The following is a 16879-nucleotide window of genomic DNA, read 5'->3' on the forward strand; positions in this document are numbered from 1 at the left end:
GACTATGCCACATTCTTATGTACGAGTAGTAAACAAAGTTTATAAGAGAGAGAGAAATTCCATGGATGAGATAGAGGGGGAGGGAGTGAAACAAATCATAACATGGGATTTCTAGTCTAATATAAAATGATTGTATGCAAACTAACCAGTTTTGGGTTACTGAGTTTTCAAAGGCAAGGAAGTTCCTGTGAAATTCTTTTCTCTAAAGGTGTTGAATTTATTATTAATCAAATTTATATACCGGTACTGCCCTAAACCCGCAGGTCTCAGGGAGTAATCCATACCGTGATTCCCCCAAGAACAGACATGGCCAGTAAAAAGTTAATAGGAGTTTTGACCCCCTTTGAAGTGGCAGGGATCAGGTGAGCCCCTGTGGGAGCACCCTCGGGCCAGTCTTGAAAAGCCATGAGGCTACTTAACTTTGGGTGTCTGAGGAGTCTGCAACACTTACTGTAGGTTCTCATCTGGAAAATGTTTTATGTTCTATATTCAGTTGTAGGATGATGGGGATGATGATAATTATTATTATTATTTATATCCCGCCATAACCAGGCTAAGGGCGGCTAACATCAAAATATAAATACATTAAAACATAAAATTCAGCAATTGACTGAAATACAGCTTAAAATCGGATTAAAATCAAATAAGATCAGAAGGCAACCGGCAAATTATGACTATAGGGGTTGGGAACCTTAGGTACACACCAGGTTCAGCTATTTATATGAACCGGTGAGAGGAATTAGAGAGACCTATTATATGTAGGGTCTTGTAGGAGGAGAGGGGTCAGACTGGGCCCTGACAAAAGGCCTGGCAGAACAGCTCTGTCTTACAGGCCCTGTGGAGAGATGTCAAGTCTTTCGCGGCAGGGTGTTCCACCAGGCTGGGGCCAGGGCCGAAAAGGCCCTGGCTCTGGTTCGAGGCCAGCCTAACCTCCTTGAGGCCCGGGTCCTCCCAAGATGTTATTGTTTGCAGACTCTAGGGTCCTCCGTAGGGCATACCAGGTACTCCTGTTGGAAATCTAGTGAATCTAGTTACAACCACTTGTGCAATCCCTTATCCAGACTTTCTCCAACCCAGTCTTAATGGTAACCAAGCACTGCCCAGTGGTCTTCCATGCACCTTATGCAATGGACAGCATGCAACGTATAGTCCACAGCATGCTTATGCTACCCTTACATTGATTGCTTTTGCTACGACAGACTTCCGCAGCTGCTCTGTTCAGGAGGTGTAGGATGGGGCAGTGCATTCTGAGGCCTGCTGCTGCCTTTGTCTGTGGCCTTGGATGAATCACCTGGGTTACGTTTATCCCTCCCTGCGTCAGGCTTGTTCGTTTTTTTCCAGAAGGCCTTGGAGTCTGCCAGAGCATCCTGGGAAAGATGAACATCTTGTAAACAGGCAGCCTGTGGCCTTGGAGCCGCGTGCAGCCCTCTCTGCCTAATTTCTACCCAGGTGCTTGACAGGCAGGTAGAAAGAGAGGCCTGCTCCTCCTGCTTTTTGGGTTCTGTCCTGTCCAGGATCTGACAGGATCTCTTGCAAAGGAGTAGCGGCACTTGACAGGCAATGATACCTTCCCTGCCTGCTGGTATAAAAGGGCGAGTTACCTCAGGCCTCCTTGTCGCGACTGGAACTCCTCTGCTTCCCTGTTGCCTCTTCTCTGTCCCCTGGTTAGTGATCCGTTAAAGCCAGGACAGATACCCAGAACGTCTCCTTCCTGGCCCTACCTCACTGGGGTGGTAGGCAGGTCACGCTGACCCAGATTTCAGCACAGCATACCTGCCGGTGCCTCTCAGGAAGTCTCCTCCTCTGCCTGCGTTAATCATAAATCCACCCCAATCTCCTTGGTAACCCAAGCGGGGGCTTGCCTTGTGTTTCTCACTCTGTGGGACATCCTTCGGGGTGAAGGTCGCTTGCTTGATGGCTCCCTGCTTGAGGGGGGGGGGAGCCATCTCCCCGCTACGGGGAGGGGGGTGATGAACCTGCCACTCGCACGGTGAGTTCCTGGGATCTGACAAGGGAGGAGAGACAGACAGACACACACACACACACACAAAGAGAGGGAAAGGGAGCGGATGCTTCTTCTTGTAAGTCTCTGCTTTCTTAATACCTTTCCTCCACTGCTGAATTCCCTTAGAAATAAACAGCTTGCCACATAAACCATGCCCTCCTCCCCTCTCACTTGTAACTTGACCCTCCTTGTGGGCTTAGAGTTATTTTTAACCTCCCATTGACCCGCATAACTTTTTTATTATTGTTGTTCATTAAACTATGCCAGTCTGGAGATAGGAGGCCTTGAATTGGCTCACGGTTTCTGCATCCCCTGGATTAAGCGCTGCGAGTCCTCCCACTTGCTTCCTGTCCTTCAGTTCAGGTAGAACTTTGTCCCACCTCCTCCTCCTCTATTTTTCTCCTAACCTGCATCTAGATCCACTGGCAGTGGGAGAGCTCTGCTGGGCAAGGTAAGTGTTCCTCTGGCATTCCCTCTCCACGTTCGGGAGCTTGGCTTGCTGGGAGGTGGAACATGTCCTGGAAACTTTTAATTACAGCCAGTCTAATCCTGTAACACTGAATCTTGCTGTCTCAATGCATCCTTCTTTTAAAACAGAGCCATAAAGGTGGGAGGGAAGTCTTTGTGGGAAACTTGAGACAGGAGGGAAGAACGCCTTTTTGACTGACAGAAGTTGGGACCAGAAGGTGAGGGAGAGTAAGTTGCCTTCAGAGAAAGATTGCAGATCGAGTCTATAGAACTGAGAAGCAAGTGTTGGGCAAAATCCTTCTGGCTAGAGACAGATCATCACAGTGGATAATACTGAGCAAAGTGGACCGATGATCTGGATTAGGCTCACACATCTTCCCATTTTCAAGGAGTAGAAGCCATTAGATAGTAAACAATTTGGAAGCAGGGTAAGCTCTGGGGTCCCCAATGTCTCACTCATGACCATCATAGTGCCCTCCTCTTGGTGCCAGTCAAGATCCCCTGACCCCATTTTTTTTTAAGAAATTGAGGCTTTTTGTGATGAGGAGGGGGGGTTTGCGGGGGAGACATTGCCTGCTTTTTGTGTCACATTTATTTCTTTTGAGTGGGTAGGTGTTTAGTCTGGTTTCTGGGGATGAGGGAGGGGTGTCTGAGCATCACCCATTTTTCTTCAGTGAAATGGGTATTCTTAGATTTCTGACTGTTTGCTCAGATTGAAAAGGTTGGAGACCCTGGCTATATGCTATACCCTTTCACTTTGTGGTGTTAATCGGAAGGGTGGCCACCACCTTCCCCTCTGCTTACAATTGCAGAAGCACCCACTGCACCAAAATGAAGTCCTTCCACCACCCCATCCTGCTATGATTGCGCATATGACAGGATAGTTGAAGGAATGTATAATCCGTATTAAGGGAGACTGAGTATGGTCTGTATGCTTGTTTCTGTAGCAGATAGATCAGGAACGGAGAGAGGAAATGTTGAAGTTCTGTCCCAAAATCCGAACCACAAATTGACTGGTATGAGGTCTTGAGGGCTGGAAAGTGTTTCCAAGTAGCTCAGAGGTCGTGCGACGGCATTCCCTTCAACTCCTGTGCTTTCTTGCCCTGGCTTTGCTTTCTTTCCTAGGGTGGAACAAGAGGGAAATCACAGCTTTTCTTTGGGTTCTGAACACCATGCATAGAAACTGCCTGCATATTGATCACCTATGGAGACAGTACCTCCTCCTGCTGTTTGTCGTCTGGGGGTGCTCTGGGACAGGTAAAGTTTAACAGAGTGGCTATTGTAAACATTTAAATGGGCTGCACAATAATTATCCACACCAAAGGTGTAAAACGTTTTGCTAAAACAAAACAAAACAAAAACATTATTGTAGGGGAGCTGTCCAGGATACATTGCTGTATGTATCCTGAAGTGTACATGTAAAAAAGAAATTAGCAGTCTTAAAATGCATTTTTCTTTGCAACCTTGAATGTAGAGCAGGTCTTTCAACTTTGCTAAATAGACATGTGTGCGCTCACACAGAGCCATTTGGACTTGTCAAATTTTCTTCCCTTGCAGCAGAATAGGTAGATGAAGTTGTCAGAGTATAAATGTATTCAATGGGGTTTTATACTAGGGGTTTGAGGGACGTGGGTGGTGCTGTGGTCTAAACCACTGAGCCTCTTGAGCTTGCCGATCGCAAGATTGGCAGTTCAAATTCACACAATCGGGTGAGCTCCCATTGCTCTGTTCCGGCTCCTGTCAACCTAGCAGTTCGAAAGCATGCCAGTGCAAGTAGATAAATAGGTACTGGTGCGGCGGGAAGGTAAACGGCGTTTCCATGTGCTCTGGTTTCTGTCACAGTGTTCCATTGTGCCAGAAACAGTTTAGTCATGCTGGTCACATGACACGGAAAAGCTGTCTGCGGACAAACGCCAGCTCCCTCAGCCTGAAAGCAGAGATGAGCGCTGCACCCCAAAGTCAAATTCGACTGGATTTAACCATTCATGGGTCCTTTACCTTTACCATACTAGGGGTTTCCCAATTCTGCATGATGCTTCTGATGCCCTTTGTCCTGCTTCTCTTTATTGGATGTACCTTCAGTGAGCAGCTTGGATTTACAGAGTGTCCATCATTCTGTACCTGCTTATTTTTCACAGGATGCAATTTCAGTTCCTTGATAACCAAGTACACACAGCTAAGGGCACTTTTAATCTCCAGCTCGGCACTCAGTATTTGTTTTTGACATTGATTACCATAGGGCAGGTAGATGCTGCCTGTGGGTTGTTTATAGCACAGAGGCTGTTAAGCTATCTGCTGAATTCATAGCCAGCCGACCATGGTTGCTTCCTATAAAGAGAAGAGCCCAGGCTTCCAAAGTTGACCAGGAGTCATCGTTTCTGTTCTGAATGGTGAGGGGAAGGCACTCTGCACTTGCTGTAAGGTACTTCTGCTATTTCTTCACATTCCCAAATTGGGGGGAAAACATCCACGTTGAACACTCCTGCAGCTGTACTTTGGTATCTGGTACAGCTCTCTGTGGGACATGGGTGGCGCTGTGGGTTAAACCACAGAGCCTAGGACTTGCCGATCTGAAGGTTGGCAGTTCAAATCCCTGCAATGGGGTGGCTCCCGTTGCTTGGTTCCTGCTCCTGCCAACCTAGCAGTTCGAAAGCACATCAAAGTGCAAGTAGATAAATAGGTACTGCTCATGGCGTTTCCATGCGCTGCTCTGGTTCGCCAGAAGCGGCTTAGTCATGCTTAGTCATGCTGGCCACATGACCCGGAAGCTGTACGCCGGCTCCCTCGGCCAATAAAGCGAGATGAGAGCCACAACCCCAGAGTCGGCCACGACTGGACCTAATGGTCAGGGGTCCCTTTACCTTTACCTTTACAGCTTTCTCTTCCTTTCTCATGGTGCCAGAGCATATTCTTTCACATGGAATGTTAAGGCAGGTTGAGTTGGTAGAATCCTCATGTGCTAAATGGAATTGTACCATTTCAGGCTGCAGGTGGTGTGTGTGTCTTTTTTTAAACCCCTCCCCCCTAAAGCTGTCTGTGTGTAAAATTCTAGTACACTGAGGAGAAAGAATTAGCTCCCTGGGGCAACTTAATAACTCTGCCCAGAAGCATAGGTAGAAATGAGAGAGCCCAGGCCAGGCAGCTCCTGAGGTCACCCTGAGAATATTTGGTAGCTTTTGTTCCTTCCAGTATTTTAAATTGAAAATTGCCTTGGTAGAAAGGCAACAAACCAGCCCAGCGTGCTCCCTACTGTGTTAGCTTTCCTATTACAAGGAACTTTTTACATTGTAGTCTCAGAATAGGATATAGTCTGGTCTGCCACCACATTCTCACCCAGTCTTATTGTTGTGTATGTAATGTGTAGCCCCCGTGCAGGGCTAGCAGCTTCCCTGTAATTATTTAATTCGTAAAATGAATGGTCAGTGGTTAGAGCACCTGCTTTGCATGAAGTAGGTCCCAGCTTCATTTCCCAGCATCTTCAGGTAGGACTGAGGTTGTCCCTAGAGAGCTGCAGCCAGTCAGTGCAAAAGACAATACTCTCATCTTCATAATGAAAACAGACTTTAAGTAATAATTCTCTAGGATTGAGTGCCAAACATGACCACTGAAAAACAAGAGGAGTGCCATCAACATGCCCAGGAGAAACGGGGGGGGGGGGGGGGAATGGAACTAAGAGGGAGGAACCCCCCCCCCAAAAAAACCACTTTCCCACCCAGCAAAGGCTCTCCATGCTGAGTATCCTTTGGAAAAGGAATTTAAAGGGAAGGAGGAGACTGAGCCCCTTACAGTTTATAGTATAGCTGACTGAAAAAGAAACACTTTTTTCCCTTGTACAACTTGTACAATCTAAAAATAAGCCAGTAAGCCATTGTTAGGAGCAATTCACAGTGACCCTCCCCCCTCAGTGTGGGGACCATGAAATGCACACCAATCCATTTCTGTCCCATCATACCAGTTCCCCCAGAGTTTCCTTGTTTTATTTTTCCCTCCATCATCCTCAGTCATTGGCCAGATATTCCATATTTTTTGTTTCTCAGACACAGAATGAATTATGCAAAAAAGAAAAGAAAAGAAAAGTTAAGCTGGTGTATCATTTTGAGCTCAGGCACCTGAGCACTTTGTGTTTTGGGAGAAAGGGGATGCCAAATGTACAGAGTTTTGGAAACTACTTTTCTGAAACCCCGTTTCTTCCAGCATTGCTCTTCTCCTTCCCCTGCAGCCGCCTGGCACCATCTTGCTTGCCTCCCCATGTCTGCCTCTACCCCACATCCCGTCCTCGGCTTCTGGGAATCACTGCGAAAAGGCACCGGATGTACCAGCCGGGGCCGCTCTACCCTGGGGCAAGAAGTCCATGTCATCAGCCTGAAGAAGGGATTGCCGGCAAATGGCCAGGTATGGGAGATCCCCATCCATACCACCTTCCCATGTATGAGGCTGTATGATGGGTCTTGCTACAGCTCCATTGGATACCCAAACAAGATGGCCGTTCAGCTTGGCACTACAGTTCAAGGTGTGCCAGTCAGTCAAAAGGGCAAAACTCCATTTCAGTCACTTCTTCACAGTTGTCAGGGCCTCTCTTAAGTCACAGAAGTGTTAGGTTAGCCAAGTTGTGAGAAGCAAAGAGGAACACTCTTGCGCAGGGCCTGCTTAGTGCTGGGGGTGGGAACATGCCTCACCTGCTGAACATCCAAGGGGTAAGTTGCTAGGCCGCCTTTGGTGGTATATCCTACCTTCTCTGGTTCTTTTCCAATCCCTTCTCCATTTCGCTCTTTGATCATGCATGGAGAAGGTACCTGTCCCCTTGATCCTCTTTCAGGTAACTCTGATAACTCTGGACCCAGATCCCCACGACAGAGGCCCCATCTTTGTGCTGTATTCCCGGAAGCCTGTGCGCTGGGTGTTGCTGTCTCCCCCTGGAAAAAACTGGACCTTCCAGGTGAGATGGGATAGAGGGCCAAAGGGCCTAGAGAACATCATGGGGATCACTGAGAGGGTCGTTGGAGTCCCTGCTCTACGCAAGCATAGAAGATGAGTGGCAGCTATGGGAAGGGTGGATGGAAAAGCTAATTTGCTACCTCCACAGCACTTTTACAGAATACTTTCAGATCTAGCTCTGTTTGTCTTCAGAAGCATCTTGTGTAGTAAGTTCCTATTCTTCCCATTTTACAGATGGGGGAAATTGAGGCTGAGGGAGGCTTGCCTAAGGCCACCCAGTGAATCTGTGGCTGAGGTGGAACTTGAACCCAGATCTCCCAGATTAAAGTGCAGAACTGTTCAACTTTAATGCACTCCCCAGCGTGGGGTGTCAGAGAGGGGGGAGGTTCTCCAGGCTAGTATATTTTACCTTTGCCTTCCTCCTATCTACAGGTCTCCCCTGGCTCTAATGTTTCAGCCCCGGGGCCAGTGGCTTCTGCTGAGACCAACTTACCAAAGACACCCAAACGCCTGCTGAAGTGGGCACGGAGGGAGCATGGAGGGGTCACCTCTCTGGCTGAATACCGTGGAGTCAACAGAATCTACACACGCCTGGGGGCTGGCATGGGCAATGAGGGTAGATATCGGCTCTGAGGGAAAGGGTGGCATTATGGCTGTGTGTCCTACAATTCCCCATCCCTGGCCACTGGCCACCCTGGCTGGGGCTGATTGGAGTTGCAGTCCAGCAACATATGGAGAGACACAGGTTCCCCACTTTCGCTACTGCAGTGTGATAAGCAGGAGGAGGGCAGGCAGCTGGTCTTTTGGGTCCTGGGCTAATGCAGTAACTTTGCAGAAGTTGTGCAGGTCTGGGTCTGGTCAGTGCCTGGAAGGGAGACCATCCAGGAAGGAAAGATCTGTGCACTGCAATCATAGAGGGAAGATGGAATATACCGGTATACACGGTACAGATAAATAAGACTCACCAGTATCAACTGGAGAGCAGTTGCCAAAGAGTTTGCATTGCTTGCAAAAAAAAAAAGAGTAAATCGCAGCAGCTCTTCTGTGACCATTCAGTCCAGATACTTCATTCCTTTCCTTCTCCAGATAGGATTGCCCCAGCCGCTTGCAGATTAAGTAGGAATTTCCTGACCCCAGTGCACTTTGCCTCCAAGTGCCAACTCCAGCCTCTGAGAGTTTGCCTGCATCCTGACCCTCCGCAAGTCCTTGAAGTTCACATCATCCTCTCCAAAGGAGTTGCACCAAGGTGCGTGCCAGGGAGGCATCGCCAGAGCTTCAGCATGTGGCTGTTGAACCCGGGGGGGGGGAGCAGGGGGTTGGCAAAATGTTCATAATGAGATGCCATGTCTTGAACAGGGAGGTTGAAATTGTTCTTAGTGTAGATGGGGAAGGGGGATGGTGAGGAAGAATGAAACCTATGCAAGAGGCTGCCTATGATAAGTGACCCTTGTGTTAAAATGGATAAGATATAATAAACAGGAACATGGAAGCTGGTTCATCTAGCCTGGTACTGCTGACACAGACTGGCAGCAGATCTCCCATGTCTTTCTCAGCTCTGTCTGGAGATGATGGGGATCGAATCTCTGACCTTCTGCATGCAGAGCAGTTGCCCTGCCACTTAGCTACGGCACTTCCCCCGAAAGTCAAGGCCAGATGGACACTGAGCCAAAAACGAGTAGCGACAGTGGCTGGTATTAGGCCTTGAATATTGGGCAGGGATCTGTGAGTTGGGGGACGGGTGGCGTGGGGCTTCACTGGCTTCCATCATGTGCTTAATCCTGTTGGGGGGGGGCAGCCTGCTCTCTTCTAGGCCCACCCTGGCTCATTTGACTGTGGAACTTCATGCTGTCCGAAGGCCCCCCCACTGGGGACTGATCTTGATACTGAAGAGTGAGGGAGCTGCTGAGTGGATGGTTCACACCCACCGCCTCACTGGCCGGCTGCACGTACTGGTAGGGGCAGGACCTGCTCTGGGTATAGATCTGTAACGCTCTAGGCCAGCTAATACACTTCTCTCTCTCCCCCTCCCCAAGTTGGTGGCAGTGGCACACATCTGGAAGGGAGCAGGGCACACATGTGCTCAAAGCCAGATACAGTGGTACCTCGGGTTACAGACGCTTCAGGTTCCAGACGCTTCAGGTTCCAGACTCTGCTAACCCAGAAATAGTACCTCAGGTTAAGAACTTTGCTTCAGGATGAGAACAGAAATCATGCGATGGCGGCGCAGCGGCAGCGGGAGGCCCCATTAGCTAAAATGGTACCTAAGGTTAAGAACAGTTTCAGGTTAAGAATGGACCTCCGGAACGAATTAAGCTCTTAACCTGAGGTACCACTGTATCGCCAAGTGTGTCATCAACATCAGTACAAAACTGGGTGGGATTTATTCCTTAATTAACCTGAGGTACCACTGTAGATGCATTATGCAGAATTGCAACCTTTCCTAGTGGAAGCAGTTTGGTAATTTTAGATGCTTGGCTTCATGCTATTATAAGGGTTATATTATGGAGGGTTCATTCTGCTAACTCCTGCCTTCACAGGCCCACTAGTGAGCTTTACCAACCCTCTTCCATAAGCGTCCCCTGCATTCTCCCTATAACTCTAGGTTTGCCTCCTCCTCCTCCAGCCTTATTTTTTTTTTTTTGCTAAAGTGAGCCAAGGAGTCTTACTTCCTGGCTCCAACTCTCCACCCCACTAGGCTACTCCCTCTTGGGAGTCTGTCTCCATGCTGCCATTTGATTCCCCTGGACCGTCTCTTGTTTATGGTGTGCCTGTTGCTGCTGCTCTCCATGTCTGGGCCTTGTATTGTAACTCAGGCTGGGATTCCTTTCTAGGCTTCGCACAAAGTCACAGTCAGCAGCACAGAAATGGATCTGCCTCTGACTGTGACCCAGCGGACGTCCCCTCGGCTGATGACCCTCGACCCTTTGCAGTTTGCAACGGAGCAGAATCTGCCTGCCTTTACATCCTACGTTGAGGCTGAGCGGGTGAACAGGTTTCTCCTTTTTGTTGGGATGAATGGTAGGTTTGGAGGGATTCAATGGACATGAATGGGAAAAGTGCCCACCAGAGAGCTTAGAGGCAAACCACTAGTGACCGCTGCAGTAGATTCCTGGCATTTATATTCCAGTTCCTCCTGCACCATTTTACCCTAGGGTATACAACCTCAGTTTTATTTTAGGAATGCACCAAATCAAAACATTTTCAGCATGAAAAGTATGCTTCCAAGGGGGCTGAAATGGTACACACCCAGCCAAAGCATATATTTTGGTGCTTGTTAACAGATATTTTGCTGCTTCAGTGCCATTTTCCCAAACCCTTTTGAGAGCTTATTTCCTAGTCGTTATGTGATCTCAGCCAATCAGGATTCACGTAGGGATGATAAATGGCATCAAATAGGCAATCAGCTGTGGCTACAATGGTAAAATCAAGAAGGGCAAATGAAACTGCATTGCATTCTGAATGCTGAGCCCGTGGAAGAGAACAGGAAGGCGTGCCATATTATGTCAGAATGTGCAGACCTTTCACTTAGGTAACAGAAGGAATAGATACAGGGTTGCCTCACAGGCCTCTGTGAGCTGGGCACATGTGTCCTTTGGGGCCACACTGGTGATGCTTGGAATAGATCATATTCTGATTAACAGCAGCAGTGTATAAGGCATATGATTGCATCACACCCACACACCTGTATTTCCTTTGTAGGGGCCACACCTCCTCTAGAAGAGCCAACACTCTTTTGGCCCATATTTCTGCATCCTCCCAGTTTCACAGCCTCTCAACAGGACTTTGCAGAAGCCAACACAGCTGGCGGGGAGGTGACAAGGCAAGACTTTGGGGGAGAGGATGGTTCCGTTACCTACCCACCGTCTACAGCCAAAGCAGAGGGGACAGAATCTATCTTGTGTCTTGGGGACCGTAAGCCTATTCTTGAAAACCAGGACACTCAGAGAGTGAGTAGCCAAGGATGACATCTCCAGAAGGACAGAGGGAATCTATTTCCTACAGTGCCATTTCATGTGGATGTGGATGGATGGGTATTCTCTTGCCGTTGTACATCAATACCGCTCCACAGACCTGTTTTTCTCCTGCAGGTCTCCTGTGTTTCACCTTCTCCAACCCAGATATCTCCTTCAGAAGCCGCAACGGCCTTCCAGGATCCCCACCTTCACCTTGGCAATGCCCTCATTAACCTAGAGCTCTACAACACAGAGGCTTTTGCCAAGCAACTTGGACCTTTTGTCGTCTCAGCCAACAGCCTTGTCTTTGTGGAGGTAAAGCGGACGATGAATATGCAAGAGCTGGCATTGGACGCAGCAGTTACACGCCAGAATCTTGTCCCTAAGTGATTCCTCCTCTGTCCAGAGATCTGGTGGTTTGCAGCACTCCCTGTTTCTCTCAGAGCCTCAAACAGGGCAGTTGACCTGCTTGTTGCTTTATGGGGGGGTGATAAACTTACACTGTAGCTCTCAAAGGGACGAAGTAACAGGGGTGATTTGCCATCACGTTTTACCAGCTTAGAAGGGCAACGTGCATCCCAGGGAAGGTCATGATTTTGTAAGCAAAACAGCAAGGAATAGACTTAGCAGATTTCATACTGCGGCCCAATTCAAGGTCCAACTTTATGGTTGGTTGGCAATGAAAAAATAGGTATAAAAAGACAATTCCTGGATGCCAAGAGCCAAGATTGGGGCAAGTATTCTTTGGTGAGAGAACCCCAGCAGAAATTTAAAACAACAAACATCTAGCAAAGAAAAGCATGGAAATATAGGTTGTTATTCTTAGAATATGACTTTCTAAGTTCCTTCCAAATTTCCCTCTTCTTCTGGCATAGAAAATACCATGTGTGTGGCAAGTTCAAAATGGTTTACTTACAGACTCTGCAATGATCAGATTCATGTGCTTTTCAGTGCAGCATTCAGAAAACGTTGGCAGCAAAACTGGCACTTGTGTTTGCAGACTAGATGGTGTTTCCTTTTTCCTCCAGGCTTCCTTGGCAACCTATGACTTGTCTCTCAGCTTCACCATCCAGAAGTGCTTCATCTCTAGCTCCTCAGATGCTTCAGAGGCCTCAGCGTATCTGCTGGTCCAGCACGGCTGTCCTGTGGCCGCCGCCCAAGTCAGGCTGTGGAAACCCGAGCTGCCAGGCCAGGCCCAGGCGTTGCCTCTGGGGTACCAGGAACGCCAGCGACTGAGCTTTGTGTTGAAGCCACGGTCCAATGCCTCCATCCACTTCTTGCACTGCCGTCTGACGCTCTGCAGCAGGGGTTCTCAGGACTCCGCCAGACCCAAGGGCGCAATCCCCAAGGTCTCTGGCTCCCTGGGCTAGGGAACCCTGTCTTCTAGCAGCTATCTGAGGGCCTGATAGCGCTACTGCTTCAGAATAGGCTCTCCTGATTGGGGATGCTTATGGAGGAAACTGATATGCCACTGCAAGCTCTCCACTTGGCCCAGAAGTAGCCAAAATGGTGCCCTCTGCTCAATGAGGATGCTGGCTTCCCAATTGCCAGCACCTCAGCTAGCATGGCCATTGGCCAGGGGTGATGAAAATTGTAGTCAATTGGTATCTAGGGGGGCACCATGTTGGCTTATTATTATTGCCTCCTCTGAACAGCAATATCTCTCAAGTGTTTCAAGCAGAGGTATTTCCTTTGATGTTTGACTGGGGGTTGAATGGGGGCCCCTCTGTGTGCTTTGCCCCTTAGCTATGACTGGCCCCTTCCAGAAATCCTTGGTCCATCTCTGCTCTGAGGGTGGAAAGGGTGGTGCCTAAGAAAAGATGGAATAAAGAGGAAAGCGAAACCCCTTGGAGGGGTGAAAACCCTCTGGAATGGGTCTGTGCAAAAGAGCCTCCCAGTTAGCTGTAGAAATGAGCTGGCTGGGCTTATGGAGAAGCAGGTGGGATTAACTGGGCCAAGGCCTAGCTCCCATTGCTGGGATGAGGCACTCTTCTGAGGCAGGTTTTTGTTTCAGTGTCAGTCTGAGAACGAGGCCTGCAGGGGAGAAGAGGAGGCGGTCCCAAGCCGCTTCCAGCGCACCATCACAAAGCCTATGCTAGTGACTGTGGAGACTCCGCTCAGAGCTGCCTCTCCTGGCCCGAAACCAGGTACTTTCCTGTGGGTTCTAGATAGCAGCCAGGAGAGAGCAGTTGGCTTGAAGGCCTTGCAGTTCAGCACCCTGGCTCCATGCTGGAGAAAACTGTCCTGCAGAGTGAGTGAGGAACTGAAAGAAACTGATGGGGGAGTCCTGCTTGCTGGGGAGATGGAAGTGTCTCCTTGTGCATCTCTCCAGAGCAGAGGTGGTGGACCTGTAGCCCTCTAGATATTCTTGGACTCCAGCTCCCATCACCTCAAGCCACCATGGCCAATGGCAAGGGATGATGGGGCTTGTAGTTCACCAGCATCTCCTACCCAGGAGATGGATGCCTTGGATCTCACCATGCTACAAGCCCAGACTTTGCCAATGGCATCTTACATGTTCATCCTGAGTGAAGCAAAGTAGCAATGATGGGCAGAGTTATGCACTCATTTCTTTTCTCCCCCTTGCCACCCGGAGGCTATTTTCTTCAGACACTCCCTCAGATTATCTGTTCCTTCCTTGACTTTGGTGTCTTTTTCTGCAGCTAAGGTCCCAGACAAACAACAAGGAAAAGCACCAAAGGATGCAGCCCACAAGCGGAAGACTCAGGTAGTCCGAAGTAAGTAAACATCCCCATGCTCTCTTGCTGGCCTTGTTTCCCAGGGATTTGGGGACTGAAATTGGTTTTAGACTGGAATTCTACTCTTGGCTCTAGGGGGGGGGGGAGTGGAGTTGAGGATTCCTGCAGCTGTGGGCTAGAGCAAGAACTCTGATCCTCAGACTTTTTCATTCTGTATTACCCCATTTCGGGCCCTGGCCCATCTCCCCTTCCTGGACAGAGAGTGAGAACGAATTTTTGTGCTCCTTCTCCACACATCCTCCCCATATCCCGCTTCTCTGTAGCTGCAGCTGCGCCAGGCCAGACGGTCCCCGCAGTAATTGGGATAGCTATTGCAGCCTTCCTCATCGGCATCTGCCTCACTATTGGGCTCTGGTTCATTTACACCTATACAGGTAGGTATAGAGAGGGTCCCCTCACTGCTGTAGGTACCATCTATTTTACTTGAATGGTTGATTTTTGGCAAAGCCTGCGGAAGCACACCTTAGCATTTCTGTAAAGGGAGACTGGGCCACATGTCCGAGATGGGAAAACTCTAAATTATAGATCATGACACCTTTCCTCAACCTATTGCCTTCCAGCTGTTTTGGATTTTAGCTCTCATCACTAGCTAGCCATGCTTGCTGGGCCTGGAGTTGTTCTCTCAAGCATCTGGAGGGCACCAGGTTGGGGCTGGTTGGCTTTTGCCAAATGTCTGCCTCCATCTCTTCCGTCAGAGCCAGAATATGCATTATGCAGTCACATGTACCAAGGTTGAGTTACAGTAGGGCATGGATCTTGGGGTGGAAGCTGGCAGCCAAATGATTCCCATTGCCGTTGGCTTCTAGGAAGGATCATAGAGTGGGAAACATGACCTTTAGGCGATCGAAGATGCAGCAGCTGAAATACATATTGGAATCAATGTTACAAAAAAGTCTGGAGGGGGATTATGTGTCTAGGAAATTCACATCATTATTCATATTGGTCTGCTTTTGCACATTTGTACTTGTCCACCCATCCACCATGGAAAAAATAAAGAAATAGAAACAGAACAAATAGGATGATAAAAAGGCCAGACAGCCAAAGGAGGAAAGTAAAGGTCAGAGGGGAGGGAGAGGGATTTATGTGCACATCCATGATATTGATCCCAGTCTGCTTTTTATTTCTGGTTATTTTTTATTATTAGACAGTGCACATGCATTTTCACACCTTTCTCTGAAATGAGGCGGTCTGAACAAAGCTTTAATTACTAAATTTTAATGCCAGCCTTGAACTTGTAGGTGAGTCGGCTTCCGGGAGGAGGAGCCAGCCTGCAGCTGAGACTGGTAAGGTGACACATTGGCTTTTGAGAAATCCTTCATTTGAGCAGAGGCTTTGATTCTGCACTCATTTCCATCTCTGGCTGTGAATGGAATCGGTGGTGCACACTTATAATAACTTTTAATTATTTTTCAATGTTTAATTGTTTCAAACTGGTTCTTTAGTTGATAATTTCAACATTATAAGCACCTTAGAGGTTTGACTACAACTAAACAGTATACAAAATTTGTTAAATAATAATGAATGCATATTGCATGTGTGTCCAGTTCAGCAACCACAGGCACATATGCACCTGGAGACCTTCCTGGTGCCTGCAAGCCCCCTTCCCTCTGCTGAAATAAGGCTTCCAAAAAGTCACCTATTGTAGTTAATATAAGGCAGGGAGAGTTATCTTCCAGCTATACCTAGAGATGCTGGTGAACTGAACCTGGGACCTTCTGCATACACCTGGACTCGTTTGAAGCATCCATAATGCAAAGGCAGAGCCAGGAATTCAAGAAAGCTGTCCTTACTAAAGCAGGTTGCTGTATTCAAGAGAGCCAGTTTGTTGCCTCCAGGATTAGCCAGTTTTAAATATACCCAAGCTAGGGCAGTTTTGCTTCATCTCAATACTTAAAAGTGGAACATTACAAATATGCTAAGACTTGGAGAAACTAACATATGCAAATAGGAAGAGGGTGCATTTGTTTACCTCTGGAAGGGGGTTAGTGTGGTGGTGAGATGGATGGTTGCAGTGCAATTGGGGGCGGGTGGGGGGCACTGCTGCATTTTCTTTCTTCCTCCTGCTAGACCCTGTAGGACCATCTGCTCCAAAGCGTGAAGACACTTTGTCAGCTCCAGCTGCAGCTGGCCCTGCACGTCGCACGTGGTGCTCTACCCTAAGAAGCCTCTACCGAAGAAGGTAACTAGATTTCAAAAAGTTCATGGGAGGAATGAATTTGGAGAATTGGAAGGGGATTATTTATTGACTTGGATCCTTTGTGCCCCCTGCATTTGCAGAGTTTGCCTCTGCAAATATGCAGGCTTATGCAAGTAGCGTGGTGATGTTTTGGGGTGATTTTTGTTGATAATAATAATTCAATAATTTATTATTTATACCCTGCCCATACGGCTGGGTTTTCCCAGCCACTCTGGGCTGCTTCCATCAAAATATTAAAATACAATAGTCCTTCAGATATTAAAAGCTTCCCTAAACAGGGCTGCCTTCAGATGTCTCCTAAAAGTCTGGTAGTTGTTTTTTCCTTTGACATCTGGTGGGACAGTATTCCACAGGGTGGGAGCCATTACTGAGAAGGCCCTTTGCCTGGTTCCCTGTAACTTTGCTTCTTGCAGTGAGGGAACCGCCAGAAGGCCCTCGGCGCTGGAGCTCAGTGTCTGGGCAGAATGACGGGGGTGGAGACGCTCCTTCAGGTATACTGGACCGAGACTGTTTAGGGCTTTAAAGGTCAGCACCAACATTTTGAATTGTGCTTGGAAACGTA

General features: G+C 48.3%; 1 protein-coding gene across 8 annotated transcripts in view; it reads left to right on the forward strand.

Annotated features, from left to right (window-relative positions):
* The first annotated feature begins 997 nt into the window (after nt 1-997).
* LOC307210287 (transforming growth factor beta receptor type 3-like) overlaps nt 998-16879 on the forward strand; it is a 30555-nt gene continuing 14673 nt past the window's right edge. For 2 of the 8 annotated variants that reach the window (XR_013835934.1, XR_013835935.1), the window contains exons 1-17: nt 999-3489; nt 3599-3730; nt 6693-6865; nt 7290-7409; nt 7841-8024; nt 8495-8654; nt 9204-9360; nt 10240-10426; nt 11108-11355; nt 11497-11676; nt 12390-12710; nt 13376-13508; nt 14025-14099; nt 14384-14494; nt 15359-15403; nt 16188-16299; nt 16731-16842. Coding sequence is in view for 2 of the 8 variants with exons in the window: in XM_079965985.1 (XP_079822111.1) it covers nt 3396-3489; nt 3599-3730; nt 6693-6865; nt 7290-7409; nt 7841-8024; nt 8495-8654; nt 9204-9360; nt 10240-10426; nt 11108-11355; nt 11497-11676; nt 12390-12710; nt 13376-13508; nt 14025-14099; nt 14384-14494; nt 15359-15403; nt 16188-16299; nt 16731-16785 (2487 nt within the window). In the remaining 6 variants the exon portion in view is untranslated. Of the gene's footprint in view, nt 3490-3598; nt 3731-6692; nt 6866-7289; nt 7410-7840; nt 8025-8494; nt 8655-9203; nt 9361-10239; nt 10427-11107; nt 11356-11496; nt 11677-12389; nt 12711-13375; nt 13509-14024; nt 14100-14383; nt 14495-15358; nt 15404-16187; nt 16300-16730; nt 16843-16879 lie in introns of all 8 variants that reach the window. The other 6 variants (XM_079965985.1, XR_013835936.1, XR_013835937.1 and 3 more) reach the window with 6 other exon arrangements.

This window comes from Podarcis cretensis, assembly GCF_951804945.1.
Source record: "Podarcis cretensis genome assembly, chromosome: 2".
Classification (NCBI taxonomy): domain Eukaryota; kingdom Metazoa; phylum Chordata; class Lepidosauria; order Squamata; family Lacertidae; genus Podarcis; species Podarcis cretensis.